At 46.3% G+C, this 11,652-nt stretch overlaps 1 protein-coding gene across 3 annotated transcripts in view; it reads left to right on the top strand.

The window, feature by feature from the left end:
- The window catches only part of GKN2 (gastrokine 2), a 34,730-nt gene extending 26,685 nt beyond the window's left edge, over nucleotides 1-8,045 (top strand). For 2 of the 3 annotated variants that reach the window (XM_017837267.1, XM_017837269.1), the window contains 5 exons: nucleotides 5,393-5,446; nucleotides 5,908-6,039; nucleotides 6,530-6,640; nucleotides 7,390-7,543; nucleotides 7,789-8,045. In XM_017837267.1, the coding sequence (XP_017692756.1) occupies nucleotides 5,393-5,446; nucleotides 5,908-6,039; nucleotides 6,530-6,640; nucleotides 7,390-7,543; nucleotides 7,789-7,880 (543 nt within the window). In that variant the 3' untranslated portion in view covers nucleotides 7,881-8,045. Of the gene's footprint in view, nucleotides 1-4,791; nucleotides 4,882-5,392; nucleotides 5,447-5,907; nucleotides 6,040-6,529; nucleotides 6,641-7,389; nucleotides 7,544-7,788 lie in introns of those variants that run through there. The other variant, XM_017837266.1, reaches the window with a different exon arrangement.
- The last annotated feature ends 3,607 nt before the right edge of the window (nucleotides 8,046-11,652 follow it).

Genomic DNA, 11,652 nt, shown 5'->3' with positions numbered 1-11,652 from the left:
TCCATTAATGGAGTCATTCTCAAGAAAGGCAGGAGAAACTGGGCTGTATAATCCTCATCCCTGCAGTGCCCTCACACTTGGACCCCTGCATCTGCACATCTTCCACCAGCTGCTGATTGCTTGAGTAGTTTGTATGGGAAAGGCACAGCTCAAGTGCTTGCCATGAAGGTTGGCTTACAGAACTAATGAGCCAGTAGAATAGTCAGGAAAAAGGGCAGGGAATGGGGCTTTGACTGGGTAAGCCCCTGGTCTTCTTCCAATAAAAGATTGTCTCCTCTTTCAAGCTCTGCTCAAGGCATTCTGTTTCCATAGTAAAATTCTTGTACCCCTGTGCAGCAAACTCCTAAGGCCAAGAGTTGTTCCAGTTTTCACCCTTTCCTCAAATTAGTGTTTTGTTCTGGACACACACTTACGTTTTCATGTGGGTTTTTTTCTCCTTACTGTCTAGCAAGAGTAAAACTGCTGGAATTCTTTCTGGTTTCATCCTGGAAGCTTGAGCTTGATATTTTCCTTTGTAACTATGAAACATTATTAATTCTGCTTGACCTGTCCTTGAGCCACAGTTTTCTAGGCTATGTCACCCCACCTTTATCTAGAGCGTGGCCCACCTGAGTGCAAATGGGAGCATGGAGAGTTATGTTGGTTTTCTGAGGTGTTGCTTCACTCTTTACTTTTCTCCCACTACCTCCTCACTCCCTGATAAAGTAAATATTTATGAAAAGTACCTGGAGAAAAACCCTGTGAGTCACCAGGAGAGTTTATCATGATCATATAATCTCCCCTTGACTTGACTGAATCCTTCTCCTTTAGATGTGAAAACTCTTGTTGAGCACTCAGACTTGAACTGAAATGGTGAAATTATTCTTTTCACTTGATGCTCAAGCTTCTTTGGTTTAAATGTTTTCTAGTGGATGATAGTGTCAATTAATGGGTCAAATTCCTATATTAAGAGTAATTCTGTAGCCTAATGATTTTTCATCAGGGTAAAGTAGAATGTATTTGAAAATATTTGGCCTTACAAAAATAATGGAGAAATTAATCTTCCTGTGATGATAATCGTTGCTGTGCTGGGACACCGTGTTATGTGTTCTGCACATTTCTCAGGTTCAATTTTCTGCTCACTTCCCTCATACAACCAACCTGCCTGCAAGTGTAACAGCTGGAGAAAGAGTGGTTTTATTTGGGGAAAAGTGTGAGTGGCTTCTCTTAGATCAGAAGTATGGAAAGCACAAGGACTTTGAGAATGTGACATCACTGGAAAATGTCATGTTCTCCAAGAGGTTCTGAGCCACGGCTTCATAAGCCAAACCTCCCTCTGCCTGAGGCCTGGGGAAAGTGAAATTAGAGGGGTTACAGCCCTTCTTATGTAGCTCCTTCCTTCAGCTACTTCATATAGAAGGTGCTTCGAGGACTTGAGCACAGAGAATGACAGTGACTGGGGTGACACCAGACTGTGACCTGTCACTGGTGGGGTCCCACAGGGACCACCTTGGGCCCTGTGCTCTTCAACATCTCCGGCAATGACTTGGACACAGGACTGGAAGGGACACTGAGCAAGTTTGATACAAAACTGGGAGGACCTGTTGAGTCCCTGGAAGGCAGGGAGGCCCTGCAGGGAGACCTGGACAGATCAGAGGCCTGGGAATCACCAACCATGGGAAGTTCAACAAGGGATATTTCCGGATTCTGGCCTTGGTATGGGGCAATCACAGCTGCACAGGTAGACTGGGGAATGAGATGCTGGAAAGGAGTGCCAGGAAAGGGACCTGGGGGCAGAGAGACCACGACAGATCAGAGATGGACAATCCCCAACCATGGGAAGTGGAACAAGGGCAAGGGCCGGATTGTGCCCCTGGGCCGGNGCAATGACTTGGACACAGGACTGGAAGGGACACTGAGCAAGTTTGATACAAAACTGGGAGGACCTGTTGAGTCCCTGGAAGGCAGGGAGGCCCTGCAGGGAGACCTGGACAGATCAGAGGCCTGGGAATCACCAACCATGGGAAGTTCAACAAGGGATATTTCCGGATTCTGGCCTTGGTATGGGGCAATCACAGCTGCACAGGTAGACTGGGGAATGAGATGCTGGAAAGGAGTGCCAGGAAAGGGACCTGGGGGCAGAGAGACCACGACAGATCAGAGATGGACAATCCCCAACCATGGGAAGTGGAACAAGGGCAAGGGCCGGATTGTGCCCCTGGGCCGGGGCAGCCCTGGCTGTGTGTGTGGGCTGGGGATGAGAGGCTGGAGAGCAGCTGCAGGAAGGGTCCTGGGGGTCCTGGTCCATGGCCAGTTGTTCCTCAGCCAGCAGTGCCCTGGCAGCCAGGAGGGCCAACGTGTCCTGGGGGCATCAGGGAGGGGATTGTCCTGCTCTGCTCTGCCCTGGGGTGGCCTCCCCTCAACATTGGGGCAGTTTGGGGGGACACAATATAACAAAACCATTGGAGAGTGTCCAAAGGAGGCAACGAGGATGGGGAAGGGCCTTGATTGGAAGCTGTGTGAGGACACTGAGGGCACTTGGTGTGTTCAGCTGGAGCAGAGGAGACTGAGGGGAGACCTCACTGCAGTTCCAACTGCCTGGGCAGGGGCAGAGGAGGGGCAGGGACTGAGCTCTGCTCTGGGGGGACCAGGGACAGCACCCAAGGAATGGCTGGAACTGTGTCAGGGCAGGGTCAGGTTGGATCCCAGGAGAAGGTTCTTCTCCCAGAGGGTGGTTGGGCACTGCCCAGGCTCCCCAGGGCAGTGGGCACAGCCCCAAGCCTGCCAGAGCTCCAGGAGGGTTTGGATGATCCTCTGGGGCACAGGGGGTGACTCTTGGGGCTGGGCCTGTGCAGGGCTGAGGGTTGGACTGATGGTCCTTGTGAGTCCCCCCCCAACTCAGCACATCCTGTGACTCTGTGCTGATTTTAGGTATGTTCCTGGGAGATATGTGATAAACTGTGGGGAAAAAGCCTCCAAAAAGCAAGGCTTTCCTGTTGGAAGTATATCCTCTTTGCCTGAGACAACCAACTTGGACTGTGTTCTCTCTTGCTATCGTGCTAATTAGTCAAATGCTTTTCAGAAATTAATCTTTAATTTTTGTTCTTGTCTGATGAGATGAGCAGAATTCAGCCAGTCCAGTGGAAGGTGAAAATTGTGAGATCGTGAAGTTCTCCTTCAGTGAATAACTGTGGATTTCCCAGGTCACTCTGCCCTTACCTGTGGCTAAGCACATTGATGCTTAGGAAAGCAGGAGTTCATGTTTCTTGGGTGTTTTTCAGAAGAAATGAGTATATGAAGGCATGGAAAATTAAATGGAAAAGAAAACCTCTAAAAGTAATGGAAAATTAAATTCAACTTTCCCTTTAACGCATTTAGAACTTATTAAAGCTTTTTGTTTTAACTTGTGGTGCCTGACCTTGTTATATTCCTTCTGTGAAAGGCTTATTTGACTGCTGAAATCTACACTGAGTATTTCTGACATAACTGGAACCTTAGAAACAAAGAATCTTTTGAGAAGGGCCAGGGCCAGCTCTTAAGAGGAGGGCAACTTCAACCTAATTAGTCTAACTGTGCTTATCACAATTTGATATCTGTTTATGTGCTTTCTGATACATTGCTTGGCAGCACAGCTGGAGATAACCTTTTCTTGTGTGGACTTAGGTGGCATAAAGCAAATGTGTACAATTTCCTTTTTTTTTTGTTTTCCACTGAGGCCTATTTGCTGAGAGAGATTTCTGTACAATCTCCTTCACTTTTTTCCTGATAACAGAGATTACAGAAATGTGTTTGCTGTTAGTTTGAGTTTTTGTTTTATTTGGAGGGAACCGGTCTCGATTATGACCTTTTAGTAGAAAGCAAAGTGTGATTCATCAAGGTCCCAGCACTGGCTGGGGTGGAGTTGTGGGTGAGGAGGAGCCCAGGCAAGGTGGCAGTCACCAGAGAACACTTCTCATGGGAAAATCGTGTGGTCATTGGATTTTCATAAAACACAGCAATCAGTGACACCTTTAAAGGGGGAATCCCCATCCTGGTCCTTTGGTTCTGTGACCTTGTGTTGAAACTATGCAGCCTCTGAATTTTCCCATCATTCCTTTGAATGCTGAGGAGGCCAGAAGTCACCACAGGTTGTCCTGTGAAGCACAGCTGTTGTTCCTAATTCTGTCACTAATTTCAATGCCCATGTTCTATCCGTCATGGGAACTGATCAAAACTGAGCAGCACTTCTTGTGAGAGACCATGCACAGAGAAGAGAATCATGGAATCCCACAATGGTTCGAGTTGGAAGGGACTTTAGGATCATCCAGTTCCAACCCCCTGCCATGGGCAGGGATGCCACTCACTGGAGCAGGTTGCTCAAGGCCCCACCCAATATATGAGATGAAAGAAATGGCTGTGGAATTGTTCTGTTGGGTGGCTGGTGTGGAGGCCACCATGACACAGGTGTTTCTTTCCAGGATTTGTCTGCAGACGGTCAATAGGGCTCTTGGGGATCGTATTCCAGAAGACAAAATGCAGTTTGTACAAATAAATAGCAGAGTTATTCCCAATGTCATTTAATTCTGGTTAATATCCTGTTAAATATTTAAAAAAATAGAACCAGCAAGACTGGGAACTCCTCTAAAGTTTAAACCAGCAAATAATAGCCATTTGTAGAGTGATTGATTTGCTGAGTCTTACTGAGTGCTTTAAATATATCAGGGTCAGGTTATCTGTGCCAACCCAAAATTCAGATAGGAGGCTTACGACATGTAGATATGGACTTGTTCGAGTCATGAAGGAAAATTCTGTCAAGTGTTTCCCACACCTCCAGCAAGATATAAAAGTTGAAGGTCTCTGAGATTTCCCCACGTTTTGTTCTGCTGCGTCTTGTTCTCATCCGAAAGAAAAATGAAGAGACTTGTGAGTATCTCCATTTCTGTTGAACTCTTAATACTGTATGTTCCTAATTCTTAGAAACAAAAGGAGAGAGGAGAAGATGCTCAAGTGGTACAGTACAGGATACAGTGTGTTGTTTCTTTGGTGGTTCAGTAAGAAACCTGCATTCCTTGGGTCAGTGGAGTCTGTTGCAGCATCACTTGAGCAAAGAGTGAAGAAATGGTTACCGTTCACAAGGGGAGTTTATTTGTGATTTAATAATTGCAGTTGTAGAGGCAAATCAAGAAGTAACAAGGCATCAAGGAGGGACTTCTGAAAATACAAAAAAAATTATTTGTTAAGTTATTCTGCTTTTTCAGTTACAGGCAAAAGAGACCCAAATAGCGAGAAGTTTGCAATGGAAATTGTTTTCAACTAATATACGTGTTAAATGGGTCATTTTTCAAACTGATGCTACAGCTGCTGCCCTCAGTTCATAGTGTTTTGAAGTCACTGCCTGGTGTTTTCCTGAGTGAGATGCTCATTCCTTTTACAGGCTGCAGTCCTCGTTTTGCTGGAAGTCTTCTGGGCTCAGACTTCTGCACTGAACGTAAGTAGATGATGAACCTTCTCCTGAATGTGCTCATTTAAAATGTGTTGGATCCCTTGGCAGGGAGAATAAAATAGGCAGAAAAGCACAGAAGGAACTTAGAAGTTGGTTATTGCCAAAGAAAAAGAGTTTTTGCCAGAGGTGACAGTCAAGGCAAAGAGGTGGTTCTGTGCAGGTGCAGAGTAAAGGAAATCTGGGGAACACAGGTTCCCTCAGCTCCTGCTAAAATTCGGAAACTGGTGCAGTGTCCTACCAGTCCCAGATGACTGGCACGTCCCACTGTGGTTTTCCTCAGCCTGCAGGAGGGCCCGTTGCACGACCGATCTCCACCTCAGGAGCCTCCTGAGACTGCTCGAGGGTTGTGAAGGGATTTAGTGTTTACCTAAAGCAAATTGGGTTTTGTTGCACCTGCTCAAGATGAAGGCAGATGATGAGCAATGACCCTGTTCTGTTTGCCACAGACCTTTGTGCTGCGGGAGCCTGGCAGTAACTATGTCACTGGGACCATGACCATCCACAACGAGGAGCACGTCGTCGACGTCCACGTCCGCTCCGGCGTCTACTCCTCCGATACCATTTTCGACTACTCCCGTGTAAGTAAAGCAAAGAACCGGCCTCCACTTCATCTCCGAGCAAGTTTTTAAACTCAGAAATTATTTTGGTCTGTTTTCACCACGTGCTGCCCTGAAACCCGTTTCTTTGAAGCCTCCCATCGCCTTTCCCCTCTTAGGCCATCTTCTTGTCTCATCCATACAATGGGTTGGTTTAAAAGGCTTGTAATGAAACTGGCACTTCATGACAGTGAGAAGAATGTCACCGGCCTCAAGGAGAGCAGAGTTGAAGATGGGCTGCCAGCACTCAGGTGCAGCAAAGTCTGCCAGAAATGATGCTTCCAGTCTTACAGACAGACACTGGGACAGGCTTCCATTCCCAGGGGTGACAATGTAAATGCAGAGTCATCCCACAGCAGCCTGTGTGGCCACTCAGGGTTTCTTTTGGATTGCCCTAAAGTGGAGACCATCAACCAGCATCAGTGTTAGCCATTTTTAGTTAAATATTTAACCGTCATTCTTTTCGTCCCAGGGGTATATTGCCACCAGGCTGTTCTCCCGAAATGCCTGCTTTATCATGAAGATCAAAAAGGAATACATCCCCGAGCTGCGCGAGATCGGACGGCTGGCGTTTGAGAAACAGGTGAGTCTGCAGTGAACCCCTCACTGCTCACAAGGAGGGCAGGATGGGTGGGGTGTGGTGGGAGCCCCCCACTCTGCCTCCAAAAACAGTTGCTCTGTTGCTGTCTTAGCGATGATGGAGCTGATCCGACAAGATAGAACTTTCAGGGAATATCATGTAGAGCATTCTAATGAACAATCACGGCCCCCCTGCAGTTTTAAAGTAGGCTGTCAAGGTGTCTTGAACTGTACAATCCCCAGTGCTTGAAACAGACGTAATTTGACTATTTTGAGGTGGTCACAATATAAGTCTGGGAAGACTTGCCCTTTTTTTCATTGTCCTGCTGATATTTTGAGCTTGACACAGCTTGATTTTTTTTTTTTTCTGCAGAACAGAGCATAGAGATCAATTTATTTTGACCAGACATTGGCTTCCCTAATCAGACTGAGGTTTCAGAACATGACTGGAAGTATTTCTTGGAGATGGCCTGGAGTTCTGGCCCATTTTGTGCCAACCCAGCAGTAGCACATTTACAGCAAAACTTACTGCCAATTAATGTAATTCAATATGGCAGAAATACAGCTCAGGTTTGCTGTGTTGGCAGAATTATTATCTAGTGAATTTTGTTTCCGAATAGATTGAAAATATTTATTTCTCTTTAAAGGCATGGAGCTTCTTTAGCTAATGTTTTTTTGTGAGGCAAAGGAAGGTGATTTTCGGTTTGGGAACCAAAGCTACATCACTCATGCTGTGTAACCTCTCCTTTTCAGACCATGAAGGATGTTTACTCTCCAAATAACGTGTGGACCCTGTTTCAAACTGGCAGTTCTGTGCTGGGGCATTTGAAGGACTGGATTCTCTATGGCAAACACATCGAAAAGCTCTGCTCGGGGCTGCCCCTCTACCAGCTCACAGCCACTGAACGTGAGTCACAGATCAGAACACTCTGCTCTGGTCCGGTGCATAACCTGCTCCTCAAACCTTCCTGTCCTTTAAGTCCTCGTGGTACCTTTGAGCTGTGCAGACATTTCCTCCCACTCAGTTACACCACAAATGTTTGGTGCAGTTTTGGGACCGACAGGAGCCTTGAACAGGGGATTGAGATTTTTTCCTAACTGGATACGGGGATCTCATCACTGATCATATCTTTGTCTTCTTGTTTCTTGTAGCACAAGAGAACACTGATGGCTGTGCCAGTGCAGGAATTCCGAGTATTTTGGGCCTTAACATCTGTGAACAGCTCATTGCAACTGGATCTTGACATTCCTGCTGCTAGGAATTGCCTGGTTTCTTTGCATGCTTTTCTGATGGAGACCATGTTCTCCAGCTGGAACAGAGCTCGGGTATGAGCTCAACTTGCCTATTCAAAGCTTTGATGTATGACAAAGCTATGATATACAAATAAAGATAATGCTTTAATAATCGAGTAAAATGCTTTGCCCTTTTTATTCATCCAAAATCAGAACAGAATTAAAGTGGGCCTTGCCAGTTTTCCTGCAGAAGAGACACATTTCCCTTTGGTTTGCTGCTGTGCTCAGGCTGCAGCGTGGCCCAGGCATTGCTTTTGCTTCATGCCAGTGAAGAATCAGAAGCTGAATAGTGGAGAACTTCACTTTGGCATCAGCATCCAGCCTCTTTAGGTGCTGGTTCACCTTAGGTACAACTGCTGGAGGGAGGGAGCAAACAGGTGAATGGAGACAAAGGAAGGGAGCAGATCGACATTGCCAACATTTGCAAATAAATGAATTGAATTCTGTGGGGCCAGTGGGAGTTGGCAGCGGTTTTAATGAGTGCAGAGAGGTCTTGTTTTGCCATTTTCAAACCTAGATAGAGGAGACTGTCCCAGTCCTAAACAATTTGTCACATGGAATGAAGTTTCCCTTTCACACAATGCCAGGGCACAGAGAGCTGTGACCACTTGCTGAGTGGCCCACATTGGAGAGTCGTTTGTGTCAGGGGCTGATGGAAATAAGGATGAGGCAGCACTGATGCCACCTCCCTGCTCTTGTGCTAATCCCAAGGAATGGTGGAACTCCCACATCCTTTCCATCAGTGCTTGGAAGGGGTGGATATGTTGGGGCTGAAAACTGAATATTTACTCTTTATTGGAGCCTTGGGCGGCTGCCAGAGGACAAGACATTCCTTTGGAGAAAACGGGCTCCAGGTCTGCAAGTTGTTATTTTCAAATCAGACTCCTGGTCAAACCATCTGCTATTTATTAAAGGAGCATTTTATCATATGGTGAAAGCTGTCCTTTTGGATTATTTGTATCCAGAACAGGCTGTGGGTTCTTGGTGAGCCAAAGAATGTTTCTGGAGAGTCAAATTTTGGTAATTAAATCCAGAAATACTTGGTTTATGTTCTATGAACTCTGAAACAAGCCTCAATATACCTCATTATCTGCCATTGAATTCTGAGTTAGGGAGTTGTGTTCCTGCCCTTCAAGTACTCAAAAATGGAAGAAGATTGTTTCTAGCTTTAATTTTAGTTGCCAGTCTCATTGTATCAGTCAGGCCTGTGAGGAATATATTTGCATTTTGACTGCTGTGTTTGTTGTTTGGTAAATAAAGCTCCAGCTCTCCATCCACTCACACCACCTCCAAAGCCCACGTGTCCAGCTCACGGGAAACTTCTGGGTGCAGAACCCCGAGGCAAATCTGTTGTGGTGTTGCTGCACCTTTTGGGGTCCAGCTCACAACAAAGACAGAAGGAAGTGCAGGAAGAATCATAAACCAAACAACCCACCTGGCCATGTTCTGTTTCCCCCCAGTGTTTTACAGGATGGTCTGTTCCCATGTGAAGACACATGGGCAAGTTGCAGCTCTGAATTTACTGCCCTTGAGCCCAGGCCTGTTGGTATCACCAACAGCCTGAAAGGTCCTGCTAGAAAAGGCTGCAGAGCAAAAGAAATTTATTCCCAATTTAAAATAACTAATTACAGGGCAAACAGGAATGTACACCCAGCTCTGAACAAAGCAGAGAAAAGGACATATGCAGGAGGAAGAAATTTGATATTTTATTTATTGACACTGTATTTGCCCTTGTGATTTCCTGCCATTTCACTCTTTGCTGACTAGGCCACAGTTTACAGTATGTTCTATGTACATGTATTACACTGTAATTAATCTATTTTTCTTATCTTGCAGGTGGTTGATATTATTACTGAACTACAGGGAAAGACCAAGGAGGTAAAAAGCAGCAACAACAGGTAAAGTGTCCCTGAAGGTCAGGTCCATCTGTTGCCTTAAATAATTGTAGCCTGAAAATGTTGGCAATCTTTAAATCAGTCTGTCAGCAAAGGGTCTGCTCTGAATGGTCATGATCCAAAGGAAGTCACAGAATCATGGAATTGTAAAGTTTGGGAAAGACCTTTAAGTTCACCAAGTCCAACCATCAACCAGCACCACCACCATGTTCACCACTAAACCACTCAAGTACCACATCCAAATGTTTTTTGAACACCTCCAGGAATCGTGACTCCACCACTGCCCAGGAGAGCCTATTCCAATACTTAACAACCCTTTCCAGGAAGGAATTTCCCCAATATCCAACCTGACCCTCCCCTGGCACAGCTTGAGGCCGTTCCCTCTCTTCCTGTCCCTTGTTCCCTGGCAGCAGACCCCGACCCCCCCGGCTCCCCCCTCCTGTCAGGGAGTTACAGAGCCAGAAGGTCCCCCCCGAGCCTCCTTTTCTCCAGGCTGAGCCCCCCCAGCTCCCTCAGCTAAGTTAATTCTAAGTTAATTCTCAATTTACTTCGACATGCTCTATATGATACAAAACACCTGTCCTAGACCCCCTCGGGTATCAGTAGCTTTGTGAGTTGTCTGTTGGGGAGGATCTTTTTGCATTGTGATCCATGAGATTTTTCCACTGGGATAGATGGAAAATTCCCACTGATTTCCATGGGAGGCACCCACAGAGCACTGCAGCCCTACACCTCAGGAACAGTGGTGGAGTCATGTTCTCAGGAGCAATCGGAGCGTGGCCCGATAACCGCCCAAGGTTAATGTGCAGGTGGAGAAGGAGAAGTCTGTTGGCTCTAAGCACAAGGTTAACACCTTGGAAGCAGCAGAGCCACTGGTATCTGCACCAGGAGAGGGGCAGGGCTGCCCTGATCCCACCAGCACTGCAATCCAGAGCTGTCCCAGAAATGAAAAAGGAGCCAGTGCGCCAGCTCGGATCCTAAAAACATATTGGCTGAAAGAGTCCAGGGAGGAAGAGTGTCAGGATGTGGCTCATGATCTTAGAAGTTACCTGATCTTTTCACGAGCTTTTCTCCACCAAAGTAACATGCACGTTTTGGAAGTTTACCTGCCTTCTCAGTCAGGTTTGTTCTGTAAAAAGTGGGGAATTTGTTTTTTGTAGAAGAGAGCTCGGTGGGAGCGTGTCTGGGTGTGCCTGAGGGAGTACCTGTGCATGTGCATTGGTAAATTAAAACAATATATGTCTGACTGTTTTATCTCTGGCTGGGATATCAGGACAATGCCGATTGTTTGCTCCCAACTTTTTTTAAAAAGCCTGGAAGGTGTTTGAAGGCACGTCTGGAATCCAAGCAATGGTATCGTTGGATGCCACTGACAGGCAGCTGAAACATGTCAGGCATTTGGGGCAGGCAGGATGAGCCTAAACTGGTCACATCTCCACCCCTGTGCATTAAACTTCCCTGATCCCTGTGGGCAGGAAACCTCTGTGGTCCTTCACTGCCAAGGACAGACACCGATTTTTCTGGTCACCTGTGCTGCACATTAATCCAAGATGCTTTCACCCCTGAACCCATTCCCAAAAACCTCCCTGCTCCTCAGTTTCCCAGGGTACAAGGCTGTTGACCAAGGTCAGAGTATGACACCTTCACCAGTTGTGATCATTTCAAAACCAGGGCTCAGTGTGGAAACTCTTACCCTGGAGAGCAGCACCTTTCTAATTTAAGGCACTGCTTATATCAGGAGCAATGGCAGGTTTTCATGTATCTTGTCTGATATGTGAAAGCAAGTTTTCCAGTTAGTATCAAGTCATTGAAAGGCACAATTACTAAC

Source organism: Lepidothrix coronata, unplaced genomic scaffold (genome assembly GCF_001604755.1).
Source record: "Lepidothrix coronata isolate B3197 unplaced genomic scaffold, Lepidothrix_coronata-1.0 Scaffold301, whole genome shotgun sequence".
NCBI classification, from domain to species: Eukaryota; Metazoa; Chordata; class Aves; order Passeriformes; family Pipridae; genus Lepidothrix; species Lepidothrix coronata.
The sequence above is the reverse complement of the archived record's forward strand: the minus strand, read 5'-3'. Positions and strand labels throughout refer to the sequence as shown.